The sequence below is a fragment of the Perna viridis genome, chromosome 8, assembly GCF_037379345.1.
Source record: "Perna viridis isolate PV_CMFRI_1.1 ecotype Kerala chromosome 8, ASM3737934v1, whole genome shotgun sequence".
In the NCBI taxonomy this organism is placed as follows: Eukaryota; Metazoa; Mollusca; class Bivalvia; order Mytilida; family Mytilidae; genus Perna; species Perna viridis.
In genome coordinates, this window is record NC_142452.1 from 13,278,929 (window position 1) to 13,299,649 (window position 20,721).

Sequence of the window (20,721 nt, forward strand, 5' to 3'; positions counted from 1 at the left end):
TATTTCTTAAAGCAAAATAGTACAGTGCCGATAAAGCTACTCGTGCTATATACGACGTCTTGCGGGAAGGAAGATTTCTTAACTTATCACTGGAATGTCAGCTAGATCTATTTAATAAGATTGTCCAACCAATTTTACTTTACGGGTGTGAAGAGTGGGAAACAGAAAATAATTCTTTTATAGAAAAAATTACCTTTTATTTTATACAGTCGGCCACATAAGAAATATGAAAATATAACTTGGCTTAGATATGTTAAATGCTTAGATTTGTGAAATGGATTTTATGTGATTGTGATTAATGTGGTGAATTCTTTGTTTGGAACGACCAAACCTTTCCAAGTATATAATGGTTATGTAGTTCAATTAAGCTTACACTTATTGACCATTTTAAACAACAATGGTTTTCAAAGGTATACAACTCACCAAAAGCTCTTTATTACAGACTTTTAAAGGAAAATTTAGAGCTTCAAAACTATTTTAGAATTTTGTTATAATAAGAACTATATTACTTTTTGCAGATTTAGAACTCTTAATCATATATTACTTATAGAATCTGGTAAATGGCAGAACACCCCCCCCCGAGAAAATAGGAAATGTATTCTATGCTAGTCCGAAGATATTGGCGATGTATATCACTTTATACTCATATGCACGTCTCTCTTTATTTAAACTTTCCATCTTGTCTTGTTTGGATGGGAGAATATTATTTCTTTGCACTCTGAATATTTAAATTGTTTAATATATTGCTGATGACATTGTCTTAATGGTCTAAAGGTCTACAACAATGATTAAATAAGCTTGAAAAGCACTGCTCTGATTGGTGCTTCAAAACTAGAATTATCACCTTTCACAAGACTGGAAGGAAAAATGATTAAAAATAATCCTCCAGAAATTAAGTGTGTATCATCTTATAAAGTCTTCAATGGGAGAATTTCAAATTTTCAAAATGGATACTAAGTGTGCACAAAAAAAGTACATTTTTTCGTTTTGTCAGAACTTGGTAGATTTCCAAGTGCAGTTCGATGTTTTAAAATCTTTAATTAATTTCTGGTTTCGATTAGAAAACCTCTATCAAGAATTCCCTTTAATTGCTTAAATATGCATACGTTTGTAGTAAGTCAGAACAAATTATCATAGTATTCCATGTTAACCAAAATATTAGACTATTTGATAAACATCAACAGTAAAGGAATTGGAAAATATAAATTCAAAAGGTTTTTCAATAGAAATATTTTGAATAAATACACTTGTGATATGTATGGAAATCCGATCTTGAGGATGGAAAACTTTGTATATATTTTAAGCTTAAACAGCATTTTGGCTTTGAACATTGCTATCAGAAATAAAGAATTTTTGGAATTCAGAAGAGCGGATTTCACCACTTAAATTAATGACTGAAATTGGTCTGTATTAAAAAACGGAGAGAAATGAACGTTTTTGTTTTAAATGTAAGGCTGGAGAATGGAAAAAGGTCCATATTTTGATAATATAAACCAATTGCATCTCTCAAGGAAAGTTTTGTTTGATTTTTTTTTAAATGAAGTTAAAAACATCAATAATCTTGCACAGGTACGTGAGGACAGGACCCTGTATGGCACCCCCTTAGCCACCCCCTCATTATCATGTTATCGTATTTATAAGAGCGCGTACATATAAGAGCACATACAGTCGGACATTTACCGTCCGTGCGAGACCCGACAGGGTAGTCATGGGCGTTAAAAACCCTTAGTATGAACTGGATATTGATAGAAAACCGCATATTCATTATATTATATATAGGTACATATATGACGTAAATATTGTTTTTAATATGATAATGAGGGGTGGCTATGGGGTGATATACAGGGTACTGTCCTCGCGTACCTGTGTAATTTTGATGTTGAATATCAATTAAAACATAGGCCAGTTATTACAAGTCTATGTTCAAAACTACTTTATTTTACTGAGATTTTTTTGGTTTATTTTTTTTCCATTTTTATCCCTATGTGGATACTGTTACTTTATGAGCAACCATTTTTTTTTTTTACTCTCCCTGGCCTGGCATTATCTTTTTTTTTTACAAAATGAAACAATAATAACAGATTGTTTCTTCTTGGAGACTGTCTCCCTTTTTATTTCTTGAAAATTTCAAATCTCCCATTTTATTTTGATTTGATCCAAGCCCCACTTAATCCGATAAATCCCCGCAATCGGAAAATCACTAGGCCTTTCCCCGGAAAAGCCCGAGTGATTCCCGAGCTAATCAATACTCGATTTCGCGCCATGAATCTGAACACTGCTTACTATTCACACTAAAATATCAACCATTCGGCCACCGTTTCTAACGTATTTGATGTTTCAGCTTATTTTGGTAAGTTTATCGGAGTAGAAAGTTTTAAGAAATTGAAAAGTTATATTACTTCTCCCTATATTAAGACAGAAATAGTGTCTAATGTAAAATTAGGTTGAAATTTTTGGTTGGTTCCTCAGCACACAGTTTAATCATCGACTTATTGATATGTTGTTGAAAGGAATCTCAGAAGTGATCTGATGGAAAATGTTTCACTTGAAAATCTCATTTTCCGTGAAAAAAAATATATAGTACAGCATAGACTATATATTACGGCTAAACAGGCCCCGTGCAGGTCCGGGTGTTGAAAGAATAGGCCTGCAGCAGCGCTAAGCTTGTTGAAAAAGGCGACTAAATAGTGCCCAGAACCCTAGGGGCTAGGGCGCTCTGCCCACAGAGCAACTGGGTTGTGTGCCCCAGGTGGTGGAATGGGGTACCCCTGGCGTGTTACATGCTGGGGTTGTCTGTCTATAATATGGAAAACCTGACCGCAAACCATAGTGGTGCACCGTATAGGGAAAGATGCCATGTTCCTTGCCTGTGAAAGAACCCTACTGTGGTATTCTCTCGGAGTAGGAACCGTAGGGCCCACGCCACAGGAGACTAAATGGCTCGACCCTACCCACCTCTCGCTATTTCCAGTGGCAATCAAAATTTGTCGACCCCATTATCCTTGTGTCCCATCCCATTTTTCATTTCATCATTATTCCATGTTCATTTTATCATCCACTTCATGTTCATCACCTGAATATAGCTGAAATATTGCTGCTCGGGCATTAAACCCCAACAATCAATCAATCACTCCTAAACAGTCATTATAATGTAAAAAAATAACTACTAAGGAGATTTTTAACATCCTTTACTACTCTTACAAGTCTCACATGGGCGGCTAATATAAACACAACTGTGCCTCCTAAGTCTTTACCCTGGTTAAACTCAAAGACTTGTATACGATTTATATTTGACTAACATGTATGCATACTGAGGGAAGAGATATTGATCAGGATTTTAGTTGTACGAGTTCTAAAATAGACAAGTTGATAATGACAAAGTTATGAAGAATACTGAGGAAGGGTGTTTTCTTAAAACACTAAAATCAGTGGCGGATTCGGTTGGAGACGTGGCAGATGTCTTAAAATTTGCAAAGCATGGGTTGTCAGGGGATGATTTAGGCGGTTTTAGGTTGAAACTTTAATTTCTCGCTAATTTTCCACAAAAGATATCTACATAATGCACCCACTCAAGAAGAATATTTCACAAATTTAACTTAAAAAAATTTTTTTTAAAATTTCAACTGTGTGCCCCCATATCTAAAATCCTGGATCCGCCCCTGAAAATATAATAAAAATGTCAAAATTTACCTATGAAAATCAGTAATTATTTATTATTGATCAGTGTTTGCTGCAGGGAAAATAAATGAAATTGGTGGACTTCTAACTGTTAATTATTTCAAACTCATTATTATGTAATAAAAAATATATCATTTTAAAGAAGTTTCTTTAATCTTTTAATTGAAAGTAAATTCATATGGTAAAACAAACAGAAAGGCACAATAATTAACAGCGTAATGGGGTATACAATGTAGTTCAGGAAAATGAAAATTTTGATATTTCTTTCTCAAGACATAAGTACATTCATTTAGTTGTCATTTTATTGTTATACACTTATTAAGTATATCAATTGCCATTCATTCAGCCGATTTTTCTTTTTCATTTTATGGTAATAAATGCAATAGTTCTCACAAACATTCACTGACTAACCATATTTAATGAACCTTTAAAAAGGGATGAAACGACCTAATTTTGAAATAGATAGTATTTATATTCCTCTTATTTTAAATGAGTGAAAAATATATGTTACCATTCTCCAATCCATTATCTTTAATTTGAGACATCACTCATCAAAATCCATCTGGTGATTTTTACAAACACCCATAGCAAAGTTATACCAGATTTTCAACAGAGGTATTTGAGAAAATAGGCCAAAATAGAAAAGCCAAATACCATTGCAATGTTCTATATCAATTATTACAAGTGACTTCTCCCTCTAATATACATTTTATACACTCTCTGAGTACAGACTAAATTTTTTTTATATCACATGGATTTGTCACTGATGACGAACTTGCAAAATACAGAAAGGGCCTTCCCAATCTTTACATTGTACAATTCAGAACATTATACAAAGGGTTTTTGCAGTAAGGGAACTACCATTTTATTTTTATTAGTGGGCTAGGATTTAATATAAAATACAAAAGCAAGATTGAAATTTTCAAGGAATAAAAAGTCTAGACATGCCATAAGAAAAACAATAAATGACAGGAACTATTATTTCCCTTGTACTTTTTGATTATATTAAAAAAAAAAAACAGGCAGGACCTAAATTTTCTCAAAATAAAAATTTTATCGTAGATCCCTGTAAAAATCAAATGGTTGCTCTCTAACTGTTCTAAAGGATTGTCAGCTTTAATTCCCTTGGCTATGACACAGATGCTAGAAGTTGGTAGGGAATGATTGAAATTAACATGTAAATAATTCAGGAATATGATGAAATACCATTTTCTGGACAATAAAATATTGTTGAATTACATATCACAATTTTCTGTAATATATTTTCTAGAGTGAGGTGTAGTGGCTTGGTTGTAATAACATAAAAAAAACTGTTTAAACATAATATAAACAGGTTGGGATCAGGGTTAACTGAACCCACATGGGACACTACCGCTAATATGGTCTGTTTTTCACACATTAAAAAATTAAAAGTTTGGAAGGTGTCATATTTTGGTAAAAAGTGGGAATATTTATTGCATTTGAAGTATCATTTCTGAAAGTAGCACAAAAATTTAATTCCTAAAGTTGCAGGCCTTTAAATTTTGTATTGTACTTATGCAGGTCTGTAACTTTTGAAAAAATGAAAATAAAAAATATACATGTATATAACAAAAAATTACACAAATAGTCCCATGTTTTGATAATTAATACATGTTTCTCACATCAAGAAAACCTATTATGTAGTGGGTAAAAAATCTAACATACATTGTATGAAGGGTTTGTTCCCATCCTGATGAATTGTTCTGTGGCTTTAGATTGTTAGGAATAGATCCTGTAAATGAAGAGATTGGAAAGACATCGAAATCTGGCTTTATCACACAGCTAGAGATGAGATTTGATTACCAACAAGATTTGGAAGGAAAAGTCATTATACAAAATGAAGCTTTTAAGCTTACAATTTTGAAATGATCTTTATGAAACTATAATTTCCAAATTTTGACAAAAAAGGCAGTGAACACATTAAATGCTTTTAGTTGACTTGATGTTAAAATGCTACTTGAATGAATTTCAAACATTTACCTGTTGTATTTTCCTTGCAGATTGTGGGCAGATTTTTCTCTGGTTTGACCCAGTCAGGTGCTTGGTGTTGTTTTGATCAGTTCAACAATTGACAATGAAGAATAGTCAGTGATTGCCCAACAGTTTATTACCATCAGAAATGCCAATGCTGCCAAACTCCCACTTTATGTTTGAGGGTCATGAGATCCAACTGTTACTACCTTCAACATGCAGTAGGTTACGCTTGGACATGTAGAACTCCCCGATAGTCTGAAAAGCTTTGTTCAGACCTGTGATGGTGCCAGATTACCGTAAGTATTCTTGTCTCTATGGCAACTCTACTTGTAATAGTAAGGTTATTAGGCCACCTAAACTTAAAAGGTAGATTTTCATCCAACCTTCACAAAAAATCACAAAAAATATGGGATGGGTGGGAGGATTACATTTTTTGTTTTGTTTTGTTTTTTCATTTCTTACCAGATATTTACTGGCCTAATTTTAGCTTAACATGTATTTGAATTATAGATACAAGTTTGTTTTAAATCGATAGCCACATCAGTTTCAGAGAAGAAACATCATTTAAGTCAGCAAGAAATGAAAAATTTGTGTGCTATACATTGTGTAGTACCTCAGTACTAGAAACTGATGCAAATTCCAACCCCAATTTTTTTTATTTTTGTCAATTCTTTAGGGGCAGGAGGGAATGAAATTCTAATTTTATTGGCAATTTTCTGGGCCAATTTCATAAAAAGTTCTGGGTGTTACATTTGCCATAATTAATGACTTGAAAATATATGTTCTATTTTGATTTTACTTTCAACTAATTTTACATTTACATGTACATGTATGACATCATGTGAAATTTACCACTTGTAAGGTCTGCCTTCCTTGGCATGAATAATAAAAAAAAATACTTTATCCTCCAGAGAAAAAAAAGAACACCCACAACCTTCTATGAATGATTATATTGGCTTGTAACAAAATGTTTTTGTGTTTATGGTCTGTTAGAGTCCTTTTGTACATGTAATTGTATTAAATATGTACAACATTAACATGTAGAATTTACACATACTAAATCTTTTTTTTTTCATCAGGTCTGATTGCTGAACTGATAGTGTACTTTGATGGTTGTGTAGATTCTAAGAACCTTGCCCGAAAGATGGTACTGATGTACAAACTCTGCATTGAACAACTGTTAAAAAAGGACCACTAGAATTATAATATGAGGGCCATCAAGTCCATTTGGGTCATGGCCGGGGCTTTGGAGAGACAGAATCTAGACAAGATTGAGAATGTTGTGTTGATTAGTGGTTACAGACACAGTAACCTGCCCAAGATTTTGAAACAAAATGCAGCTCTCTTCCAGGTACATGTGTTGTGTGTGCATCAATGTAGCAATCAAGGGAAGATTTTGAAAAGATTTTTTTTATTTTGATAAAGTTAACTCACAAGTATCATATACAGGAATATATGTTAACAATGTTCCAGTCATCTAGAAAAAAAAGTTGAAAAATAAACTAATTTTTACTTGAATTTTCAGCTCTAAGTAAATGCTTTTTTTTCTTTCTTTTTCAGGCCATTCTACAAAACTTGTTCCCTGGTGTTGAGATCGCAGAACTTGACTACAGTTGCCTCAGGGAGGAGATTAAGAATGATTGTAAACAAAAAACTCCAGTTAGTTGATCCCTAGATCAAGAAGGTTATTCATTGCTATGAGACTATGGAATGTTGTTAGGCCCATCTGGAGGTGACGAAACAACTTATGAGGTATGTAACCAATGAGATATTTCTTCACATGTATTAATACAATTTTTAGGAAATTTGTTAAGAGTGTTTTTATGTTGGATGATTTTAAAAACATACCAGTTATACAGTAACTGATGCCTGTCCATGGTCAGGAGATGTTTGTCATTGATGTGTCTTAGTGTTGTTTTTTTCCACTTTTAGTTTTTTTGAAGAAGTGTCATCTTTCTGTTACCATGGTTTTAATTACTTTTGTTATCTGGGCCTTTCAGAGCTTACTTGTTCACATTTAGTGGAAGACTTTTTGGTGATTTCTGTAAATATTTACTATTTTTGTAAAGGCTATACAATGGTGCATTTATTGTGTTTCACCATATCTGTTCCTTTATCTATTGAAGCAGTTTAAGTACAATTCTGTGTAAGAATCAGGCAATTAGTGGCACATCATTTTTCTCAGTTTGGTCTTTTTTGTCTTGAACATATTGAAATAGATCTAGAAAACAACTGTAAAGCTATTTAAATTTATTCTGTTTGTTTTATTTGTTTGTTGGGATTTAACGTCCGAGCAGCAATATTTCAGCTATATTCAGACGATGAACATGAAATTGATGATAAAATGAACATGGAATGATGATGAAATGAAAAAGGGATGGGACACAAGGACAATGGGGGGTTGACAAATTTTGATTGCCACTGAAAAAAGGGAGAGGTGGGTAGGGTCGGGCAATTTAGCCTCCTGTGGTGGAGCCCTGTGATTCCTACTCCGGGAGAATACCACAGTAAGGTTCTTTAACGTGCGAGGAACATGGCATATTTCCCAACACGGTGTACCACTATGGTTTGCGGTCAGGTTTTCCGTATTATAGCCTGACAACCCCAGCATCTAACACGCCAGGGGTACCCCATTCCACCACCTGGGGCACACATCCCAGTTGCTCTGTGGGCAGAGCGCCTTAGCCCCCGGCCAGGGTTCTGAGCACTATTTTTTCAACAAGCTTAGCGCTGCTGCAGGCCTATTCTTTTAACACCCGGACCTGCACGGGGGTAAATTTATTCTGAAGCATTGGTGGCGTAGATATTTTCTGACTGCTTTTATAAGGGAAAAGTGGTAAAATTTTCCCGCCATCTTTCCATAGTGCATTTCAACTAAACTTTACCTATCAATATCTGAAAAAGGCAAACTTTACAAACACTTTGACAGTTATTTCTTGAGGTTATAAGGTATAAATACTTGGATAATGCAATAAAATCTCTGTGTATTTTTTCATCATGTGCCACACCTTATACAGTTTGCCTGATTCTTAGATGGAGAAGTACTTAAACAGGTTCAGTTTACTGTCTTGTTCTTGTTCTTAAGTGTTCTGATACAAATTGATGCATTAGAATTTACTAATCCTTAAGTCTTTTAGGAGATTGCCTATCCTCAGGACGCTTTAAGTCATTCAACAAAGTAAACAAATTCATGGCTTTCTATACAATCTATAATGCCTTGCTTTGATGTCTAACTTGCTTAATTTTACTCCAGGTATTAGCAGAAACCTTGACAAATCTACACGCTGCAGGATAACATAATTCTTTCTACTAGCCATACCATTACTGTATACTGAATCCTGAATACATGTACATGTATATCACCATGGAACAGCTGTATGGTGGCATCAATAAACTAACTCTGAAATAGTCTGATGATCTCATGGCTCTCACAATTAGGAAATGTGTAGAGGTATGTCTAAAGTCAGTAGTAAAAATATTTTTTTTTGACTCTATGTAATTTACTAATTGAAACTTTTACTTAAAAAATGTCACTGAAAAAAATTGTGTGCTGTGAAGTTGGGTTGGACCTTTTTAATGTGAAAAAAAAAAGAAAACATCTATTTCCTTGAAAAATCTCAAATTTGTCTTATTAGCTCACTTATGAAACCAGGTATTGAACAAAAAACTAAGGCATTAAGCCAGAAACCATTTGATTTACTGGAGGGGGATGGTTGGGCTATGGATTTTTTTTTTCAACTTGTATTTAAGTTTTCAGGGTCAATCAAAAACAAATAACTCTTTTCACCATCTATTGAAAACAATCTGGGTTTTTTTTGTCATGCCTGCCACTGAAGGGGAGACTGGTTTTGCTTTTCTGACGGTGCTGGTGGCAAAGGGGTCCACAAACTTAATAAGTTTTCTGACAAGGTAATTTAAACATACACCCTGTATGCTAGTCTATGATATTTGGTGTACAGATGCATTACCATCATTGAATCACAAATTCATGCAAATTTTATGCATATACCCCTAGTCATGGTCTGTTAAGTTTTCTGATAAGTTCATTTAAATGTGAGCCCCTTATGCTAGGTCAGTGATAATTGGTATACAGGTGCATTACCATCTTTACATCCCAAAGTCTTGCCAATTTTTACGCTTACACCACATAGTTATGGTCTGTTGACTTGGAAAACTCAGTGTTAAAGTTTAAAGTTAAGTTTTCTGATAAGTTCATTTGGACATGAACCTATATATGCTACAAATGTAGGTTAGTGATATTTGGTGTGCAGATGCATTACCATCATTGCATCACAAATTGATGCCAATTTTATGCATATACCCCACAGCCTTGGTTTGTTAACTTAGAAAATTTAATGATAAAAGTTTAACATTAGGTTTCTTATAGTTCATGTAGACATTTTTATTTGAATTCCATCCACTGCATGAGTGGAGGGGATTTGCAGTGCTCCCTCTCTATGATGTCCCTCTTTTATTGCCATAATTTTTTTAAGTCAACTTTACCTAATGTTATTGGCTCACCTGGCCCTTTTTCAATGTTTTTTCTTGCTATTTTGAGTGCTTCTTCTTTACAAAATCTTTTCTTTGATGCTACTTGACCAATTGAAACCAAACTTGGTATGAATGTTCTTTGGGGGTATCCTGCTTAGAACTAATGTAGGGATTTTTTAACCTGTCGAAACTCATTGCTGCTGATACTAAAAATAGAACATAGGGGTCAGACAGTAGTTTTTTGCTTACATATCCAAAACAGTTAGGTTTATCCAAACTCTTCTCATTGCAGGTATGATCCTTTTTATAAGGCCTTCAAAAGTCTTCAGGGATCAGAGTTGTCAGGAGACTCCTTGTTATTGCCCTTGAAAGATGAAAAATGACATTATTTTTATTTTTCAACCAATATCTTGAAAACTATAATAGATAGAAAGAAATGTTCATTTGCTGAAATGATCCTTATGATAAGTCCTACCAAAGTCTTCTTGAGTCAAAAATTGTTTTTCAGTGGAATCTGAGTTGCTCATTTGCTTTTGTTACTTTGTATGTATGATTTTAGTTACTTTATGTTCTTTGTTGTCTATGTCTGTTTTCCATGTCTGGTCTTGGTCTCTGGATTAGTTTCTTTTTAATTACCGCTATGGCATTTGTTCTCTTGATTACTCTTGGACAACACCTTTTTAAATTCAGTGCCCTTGAAAGACAAACTTTAACAAGGTGAGCGATTCAGGCTCTGTGGTGCCTCTTGTTTACATATTTTCAAGCTGCAAATGTACACTACCTGGTATGTCATCTTACTTGATGGCTTCGGTTTAGTTTTAACTTTGAATTTGTACAACACATCATGTATCTGACTGAATGTTCTTAAAATTATTTATATACAATCAAACTTCAGTAGCTCAAACTCATGGGATCATTGAAATGTGTTCAAGTTATCGGAATTTCGAGACATTGAAGTTTGTGTATTTCCAAATTTTTTGTTTGTTTCTGATATGAGTTTGACTTTATTGTTAGGAATTGCTTACATGTACTTCTTACGAAAATTTAATAGCTCTTGGATATTTTTCATTCACTTTTGGAAGATTATGTTGAGTTGTGGCCATTAAAAATGCTGTGTTTGCTTTTAAAAAAACTTTCAGAGTTCAAGTTTCTTGGTCAATAATTTATTTTCATCAAATTTTCTTGGATGCTTTCACTATGCTAACTTCAGAACATTTCGAGCTTTAATCAGCACTATGTGAGATTAAAACTACCCAATTTGTGATGGCTAAATATTACCTGTAATTAAATTAAATGACACTGATTAATGATAGGGTTTTGGTTTTTCACACTTGTTATAACCCAAACTGACAAAATGACTGACTAGTTTGAGTTAGTGAGTGTTATGCTCTAAGATTTATAAAGAATGGACCGACTAGTCAGTTCGAGTGTTTGAAAAATCAAAGTTGGAGATATCAAAGTTTATTTCTATTGATTACATAAGAGAAAAGTTTAGTACTTTGAATTGTCTTTGAGAAATCCTGGATATTCAAGCCATCCAAGTTCCAGCAAGAGAGCGAAGTTCGACTGTGCAGTGGTATAGGTGTTTCTTGTCTTTTATTTTTTAAAATGTGATTATGTATAGGTTGATTTAAAGGAACCTAAATAATTCTTGCTTTTTTTTTCATAACAGGGGCACGTCATGGTCAACAGATTATTATTCTCATTGATGACTTGAACATGCCTCAACTTGACACCTATAGCCTATAGAACTTCTCAGAAAAATATCAGGATTTTTGCTGGAATGTGTGATCACAAAAAATTGACACGGAAAGAAATTCTGGATGTGACAATTACTTTGCAGCTGCTTGTGCTCCCCTAGGTTGTGGCTGTTATCCATGATTCTTCTGACATTTTGACATGCTCACTATTTCATCACCCTCTGAATACAGCTTTAAACATATGTTTACTGTAAGTTCAATGTATTTTTTGTGATTAAATATGTAGTTAGTATTTATGTTTATTGTGTAATCACTGTCAGGTATTTTTGTTTAAGCACATGTTGCAATCAATTTTGTAAATACACTACCGTCAACCAAAATTTTAATTTCTCCACTCTCCACATTAGAGTTACTTATATCCTCTACTGTGACTCCACCAAAGTAATAACTAGGATAAAATTGCTCCATTTCTGTACTTTTTAATATTTTTGTCTGTCCATAACTGATAAATGTTATTAAACTGCTAGAACCATTGCTTTAAATATACCTTGGTATAACGACAGGAGTAGTTAACTACGAATATTTTGTGAAATAGTGACTCCACTGTGGAGAGTGGAGACACTGTGACTCCACTCACAATATTTCCACTGTGGAGAGTGGAGACGCTGTGACTCCACCCATAATATCTCCACTTTGGAGAGTGAGGAAATTAAAACTTATGTTGACAGTAGTGTATATAGGATTTTTTAATATTAGATTTATTGTTAATGCTTTGTATGCTGTATTGTGAGTTCTTTGGTTTATAGCTAAATTTATAGTAAAAGCATGTCTACATCAACTTAAATGATAAACCAAACACCAGTCTAATCCAAAACAATTACATAGTTCAAACAGTGCTCTAGGCTTCCACTTTCCTGTCACTTGGAGCAAGTGCAAATTTTGTTTGGAAAAGTTGTGTTTTAAACTCCAATTTCCCTTTGGCAAGTAGAAAAGTTGAATTTTGAAAGGATTTGTTAAGTTCAGAAAGCAAATTTCAAGTGTTGGACGGTTAATTTTCATTTTGAGTTATATTTCCATGGAAACCTAAACTTTTGAAAAATTCTAGAACACTGGCCTAAAGAGGATAGACAGGTTTCACTGTAGCAGATTGTTCTAAACCTTTCTAATAATTAATCTGATCTTTTCTTGGTTTTGGTTTGATATATTTTCTTATATTGTGATCATAGTTTCTGGTTTTTTTTTATGTTAACATTTTCCTATATATTACATGATAATTACATTGTATGTAGCAGTCTATGTAAGAATCATGCAAATTCTGTAAAATGTGATACACATAAAAAAGGCTATATATTTTATTTTTGTTATTAAATTGCTTTATTGGTGTACAATGTATATGATGAAATGTATAGTTATTCATTCCAATCTGTCTGCTCTTAGGAGATAATCCACATTGAAAATCCAACATATTTAATTGTATTTTAGTGTTATTTACAGAGTTATATCCCTTAATTTTAAATTCTACAGTGAAATCTGTATTAATTTTATCTCCTAAGAACAAGGGTTATGTGAAAAGCCACTTATGACTTTCTGTTTACTATGACATTTTAAATAAAATATCAAAAATAAAAATATGTAGGGTTTCCAACCATGAATCACATTTTGCATGATTCTTAAGTGGAGTGCTACTTAATATCACAGTAGAGTTACACATTCTTAATCCTGAACCCTGTTTCAGGTATCTGCATCTGGAATCATTTCCTGTACATGTATCTTCATTGTTTTTTCAGATTAAAAAAAAAAAAAAATTCTAACTAATTGTTAGGATCCATGTAAAATGTGCAATATTTTAAGTTTTTTTTTGTTGTTGTGTATTTTTTCAAAATGAATGCCTCAAAATTTATGGAATGCACGGTGTATCAGTTGTCCATCTGTCTATTACACTTTTCAAGACTTATTTTTTGTATCTTTTCTGGCAGGTTTCTTAGGTATACCGTATAGCGGTTAATTTTGCCGTATTTTAGCAGTCTTTCTTAAAGCGCCAAAATAAATTCTGCCGAAGTTTTCTCTGAGCTTTAACTACTAAGTTAATCACTTACTATCCGCCAAAATTAGAAGCACCAAAATTTTTTGTTTACATTTTTACCTCAAAAACATCAAATTTTACACCCCCCAAAATAACCCTATATATTGTATATAGGTATATAGTCCTAATCCACTCTAAATGTAAAAATGTCTAAGTTAGAGTAACTGTCAATTGAGATAATCTTGTCATAATTGACTCAGCAAATAAGGACTTTTGGAATTCACAAAAAATGAAAATAATAATAAAATAAAATAAAAAGAATATATTAAAAAATGATAATAAAAAATTGAATGAATTAAAAAAAAAGTTCCTAGAGTGTATACAGAAGTTAAGGTGATTTGTTGTTTGAGAGGGAACAGATTGCAAGTGACCGATCTGTGTCATTTTGCATTTTTTAAATTTTTTGTTTGATTTAAAAAAAATTAGCAAAAAAACACTGTTCACTTTTCATTTTCTTCTGATTCATCTTTTTCCAGATTTATTTTAAATGGTCAATTGATGTCATCACTTTAAACATTTACATTAGTCTCTGCTTCTTCCACAAGTACTGGCATTGAGGAGGTAGAATGATGGTTGATAGTTGTAAATCTCATGGTTGGAGGGTCAGATCTCTCCTTTTCATATTTTTTGTGGTATCAGGCCAAAAAAATAGCAGTCTTGTTTCTTACAACCAGCAAGGAAAAAAATGAGGCAGGTTGGTACGGAAATTATTTTATTTTTCAAAAACATTTTACAATGCATTTATTGAGAAACAATCTAGACCTGACCTATACATTTGGTAGGTTCTTGAGCAAACATGACCATGAAATATGTAGGGTAGGCACAAAAAAACTATGGTAGATAGGGTAACAGGAAACAAACATCTTATTTTTTTTTGCTTTTGCATTTATGATCAGGAGATCAAACTTTCATTTAAAAAGATAAATTGTAAAAAGAATATATTCATTAACTTTGACATTACTCAAGTCTTCATGCAGCTTTATATTTCTTATTAATCCTACATACCTGACGGTTCCATATAATTCCCATAATTTTGCCTATAAGCAATTTCTGCTTTTTCTGTAAGTTGGTTTTACCTTGTTTGTAGCCCTCCTTAACCTCCATATCCCCGTCGTTATATAGCTCTTGTGTTGGTCTTCTTTGTTGTCTTGTGGTGGCAATTAAAACTGTTTCTTTGTATATTCTCCATTCCTGTACTTGACTCATCATCTGCCATCTAATTTTTATGCCTGTGTTGAATAAATCTTGGTGTTTGTTGACAAATTTCTAGTATTGCTTGCTTGGTTTGTTCCCTGATTGTGATGGCTGTTTAACACTGCTCTCAACCCCTTGGGCTTGAAGCATTAGCAGTTTTTCTGTAAGCTTTTTTATACCATGGCTAAACATTTTTCAGTTGTATAATGGTATTACCCTGTCATCGTCAACCCCTTGGGCTTGAAGCATCAGCAGTTTTTCTGTAAGGTTTTTTATACCATGGCTAAAAAAAATTCAGTTGTATAATGGTATTACCCTGTCATCGTCGTTGTTAATGTCCATTAACTCGAGGTCATGTATGAAAACTTCAGTAAAACTTTATGAACTTTTAACACATTATTCCTTGGGAAATGTTGCAGGGCCTTATTTATTTTTTAGGTTTTTGCCACTCCACCGTTGGAAAAAGGGGAATGCACTGTAGGTGTTATCATTGTTTTGAAATTTTTTTATACAAGGAATTAAGGCTTTTCTTTAACTGTTTAATTTATTGGTCTGATCTCAAAAATAATTTTTTTTTATTGGATTTTTTATGAAAATCCAGTGCTGGCATTTTTCTAACAGATTTCAGATTATCTTCTCAATTTCAAATTATAAGAGGGGTCAAAGGGGCCTCACTCCAAAATGTCAATTTTTATATTTTTGCAAATTTTGGTCCACTCTAAATAATTTTGATTTATTTTCAAATTTTTTGCTTCATTATATATTGTGTCCATAATTAACTGGAAGTCCTGTAAGTCTGTCAAAAACTAATATTGTGTCCACACTTCCCCTAACTTAACAACTGTGGTTGTATCAAGCTGATTACCTCCCTTAGGCAGAACCACAGATACTTTTTTTTGGCCATATTAAACAGTATGTTTAAAGGTTACAGACTAAAAATGTATAAAAATGGAAGGTGGTAAAAAAGTATTGAAGGAGTTTGACCACAATTGACTTCAAGCTTATACCTCAAAAGAATTGGAGCCTTTTGGTTCCAATTAGGTGAAGTCAGGCAGTGAGTGAACCTGGTAGTCTTCCACAGCTCATATTTTACCCTAGGATTACTAATAATGTAGTCTCATGGTCCGATCTGGGTCTGGTGTGGCCGATTATATTACACCGTAACACTGTTTTACGTCACTATTTTAGAAAAAACTGGTACAAATTCTACTTGAAGTCAATTGTGGCCACACTTCTAACATCAAGATTTATTTATCATTTCTCTATGCTAAGGCAGCAACCATATGATTTGGGGAGGGGGCTATAAATTTATACATGAGATTAACTTTCTTTCCCTTTAGGAAAAATAACTTGTAATTTTTTCTAGGGCATATCAAAAACAGTTTTTTTTTTTCGTCTACATCTTTTGAAAACAATGTTGTTTTTGCCATCTCACTTCTGCATAGTACCTTTCACATACATGTAGATTGCATGATTTATTTTTGTTGTCAGTTTTTAAAATTTTTTTTCCAGTCATTAGTCAAATTATTTTTTTCTGCATTTTCTAGAAACAAACGTTTTTCCAAAAAAATAATATCCATACCCCCCTCCCCACCCCCACCCTACAAATCAAATAGTTGGTGCCTAAGATGACTCATATTAACCTGAGATTGAGTTTTTGGTACCACTTATGTAATTTTTTTAAACATTTTTTTTTAACTTGAAGACCCCTTGTGTGATTTTTATCAAAGTTAGCAGGAATGATGTACGTTAAAAGCTTCCAAAAATTATACTTTTCTAGTTACATTTGATCAAATGAACTGGCCATCCTTGTTTATCAAATTCTTGGGTTTTCAATTTTCCAAGATCAACTCCTCAGAAACTACAGGTGCCAATGTTTTGTAACTGTTGGGTTATTGACCTCAGTGCCTCTTATAAAGGGAGTATGCATGTTTGATGTGACTCAGTTGACTTAAAACTAATACCAATGAGGTATGGATAAAGATTTTACAGATGATACCTTTCTAGTTCCATTTGGTCAAACGGGTTTGCTTCCGTTGTTACAGAATCTTTCTGGTATCAGTTTTCAAAGATCTACTCAGAAACTATTGGTACCTACTGATATGTTTAGTTCCTCATTTGGGTTGTTCACCTCAGTGCCCCTTGTAAAAGGAGTATAACATGTTTGCTGTGGCTCAATTAGCTCTATGTTACTACCACTCTGATTATCTTGTATTCCTGTCTTCCTTTGAAAGCAACTTTTTTTGATCTTGCCTCATGCATACTTAATTTTTAGTCTTGCACAGAAACTTTTTAAAAAGACAATCCCAATCTGGACTTTGGAAAATTTCGCTCTCTCTATATTTGATCTTTTCTTTGAAAAAAAAGTTTAATTACCCTCTTTTGATATAAAAAAAAACAAAATGTAAAGCCTGCCTTTGTATGTCTTATTTTGTTCTTTTTAAAGAACGTCCTCTTTGGTATCTTAAAATTTCAAGACCCCTAGTGTAGGGCATAATGAATTATCAGAAGTGATGACATCAAATGAACAAGTCAACCAAAATTGTGTATTCGTTGGACTGACCTGTCAAATATCCCCCTACTGGTTACCTCTTATACATCTACAATCAACCCTTTTTTTTTTCTCTCAATTTTTTTTATATTCTTTCCAGATTCAATTTTGAAAAATGGGAGATACAGGTACATGTATGCTTCTCCCAGATATAGGCTATTAACCCCCAAATTAGCTCAAAATCTCTATTCTTTAGTTTTTAAGTAAACAAAAAATGATGGAACACACAAAATGACTGTAAAGGGTTAAGTTAATTACAGGGTAGTATTGTTCAGGATTTTATGTGGTATTGGTAGGAGCATGATTTAACATGTTATGCACTGATTCATTGCCAGAAATTAAGGCCAAGTCCTTTACTTCATACAGTTTCATGAACTATTTTGTTATTGCCTTTTTATGGAAAATTCCTTTGAAGTAACCATCCTCCCATATAAATCAAGTAGCTGTTTTCTATAGAATAGTATAATTATTTGTGCCTAGTTGTATGTTAACTATTGAATCAGATTAAAAAGCAGATACTCTTACATTTTAACTTTTCAACCTACTGACCTAAAATATTGTTTTTGAACAAGTTTACATTGGCAATGGTCTATTGACCTGTAGTTGGTAGACTAGCTTAACAAAATAAGATGGGCAGGGGTTAAACTTATTGCCCCAGCCATTGATAGAAAAATTAAAATATAATTGAAGTCTCATTGAGATTTATACTTAACATGTGTAAAGCACATTAAGTGTCAACATTTTTCATGAACATATTAAAGATCATTCCATGTTTTTTTGTTTTGTTTCAAATTTCTTCATTGGGCCCTCTTTCCATTAAAATTACATAAAAACATGTTTCTGTATTGGGCTTAGGACTATTTTCTAAAAAAAAAAAGGGGGGGAGTGATACAATATGGCAGGTGTAAATTTGGTGATATTGAGGCTAAAAGGCTGTACAAACAATTTTTACATTTCATATTTTGTGGATGCTAATTGATGCACTGAGCACTGAACCCTTGAGTTAATATTTTGCAATTGTTTAATTTTGGCATTTTTTATACTAAAATAAGTAACCACCAAAAAATTATGCTTACTAAGATATTTAATTATTTTTTTGTCTGTCAATTGCTGAGTAAAAAATATTTCAAGGACCCAATCACTTATCAAGTAGTTGGTTCAAATTTTCAGTCAAATTGAAATGGAAACATCAGTCTTATTTCATGTTTAAATTTCTGCATTTTTCTACCACAGTTGCATTCCAATTCAATTTTGACTTAATTTCCGTATTGTTTGTACTTATGGATGGAGCTGCCATGGGTGTTGCCAGGAAATTTTAACATTTTTTTGCATTTTGTCTAAATGCTCTCCTTGGCCCATCTGTATGGAAGGCATGCATCACCAGTTTTAGAAAAAAAAATTTATGTTATTCAAGCAAATATTGTAGCTGACATGTAGTCTGCAGGGTTTTGTTTTTCACATGAATTCTCTTGAGTTAGGGATTAAAAACATTTTGAGGTGAATACTTAAGATAAATTAGACATTTTTTTGTTTTGTTTTTTCAATTACACTAAATGCTCTATGAAGCCTGTATTTTACCATCTATTTAAAAAAAAAGATATAGGTAGTTGAGGAGGTAGACCTAGGGTAAGGGACATAACTCTTGAAATCAGTGATATGTTTGTATCATATTCAATTTCAGCAAAGCCTATCAAGCTTTCATTTGTAACAATGAAATCTATCCAAGTTACTTTGATGTTTACACGAGATTGATGTAAAATGCTGAATGCAAGCATTCCAATGATTCGTTAGAGTTGTGTCCCTTACCCTAGGTCTTCCTCAAGTGTAACTTTACACACCTGAACTGTGTTAAGATGTGGTTGTCTTATATTAGTTTCCTTTGCAATCATGCATTTATTTTATATTTTGTATAGTAATTGTATTTTCATTTATTTTTGTATAGTTATATACAATTTTGATTTATATGAATACAAAGAATTGTATTTTACACAGGCCTTTAAGTTTTCCTATACAGCCTGTATTTCCTATATAATTCTTTTATGATCCCTATATTTTTGCCTGAAAATGACATTTTTTCGAACTTCTAAAAAAAATTTCGGAAAATTCATTTCAATTGTTTTTCTTGTAAGGCCAACTTAGAACAAGATAGTGTCTGTTTTTCATAATCTTAACATGCTTACTCCCAACCCTAAACATTTGGTGAAAGTGTCTGTTCTTTGTATGTTGTTACTTAATGGTGAAATGAATTGATTCTTGTCAAAATAAGTAAGTATTTAATATTATACAGAAAAGGCCCTATACTTGCCCTATAAATTTCTATACTGTTCACTTGAAGGCCTGTTTACATTCTGTACATTTTATATGCCTTAAGTACCATTCTGTGTAAGAATCAGGCAATTGGTGGCACATCATATATGATATTTCACAATTTGTTTTTTTTCTGCAAATATATTCGATACATCTAGTAAACAACTGAAAAGTTTTATTTAAATTTATTCTGAAGCATCTATGACATACATATATATTGTTTGACAGCTTATATAAGGAAAAGTGCAGGGAAATTTTCCTGCAATTTTTCCATTGTGCATTTCAACTAAATTTTACCTATCAATATCGTAAGGCATATTTTACAAACATTTTGATGGTTATTTCTGAAGGTTATCGATACTTGGTTGATACAATAAAATCTCTGAATTTATTTCCTTCATGTGCCAAACTTTATACACATTTTGCCTGATTCTAAGACAGAGAAGTACAAAATACATATCACTTGTAACATGTTAACTACTTGTGTATACTTGTATTATCAATAAAAATACTTTACTTGTTTTTTTTCCCACTTTTTTTACTAGTTAATAAATTTTTTTCATTGCATGATACCTTGAAAAAAAACCTAAGGCTCTTAATTGGAAAATAAAAGTACGATTACTTGGGATCTGTCATTAAGTACATACATGTACCACTTGGTCTACATGTGTCACTCTATAGATACAGGATAACTAGGTTACTACAGAATAAACATGACAAAG

At 32.8% G+C, this 20,721-nt stretch overlaps 1 protein-coding gene across 1 annotated transcript; it reads left to right on the forward strand.

Annotated features, from left to right (window-relative positions):
• Positions 1–1,829: 1,829 nt before the first annotated feature.
• LOC148609405 (dynein axonemal heavy chain 6-like) lies at positions 1,830–20,439 on the forward strand. Its single transcript, XM_088541643.1, has 6 exons — positions 1,830–2,350; positions 5,700–5,969; positions 6,753–7,024; positions 7,234–7,425; positions 8,927–9,124; positions 11,837–20,439. The coding sequence occupies exons 3-4, from the start codon at positions 6,881–6,883 to the stop codon at positions 7,339–7,341; spliced, it is 252 nt and encodes an 83-aa protein (XP_088397769.1). The 5' UTR covers positions 1,830–2,350; positions 5,700–5,969; positions 6,753–6,880; the 3' UTR covers positions 7,342–7,425; positions 8,927–9,124; positions 11,837–20,439.
• Positions 20,440–20,721: the final 282 nt, after the last annotated feature.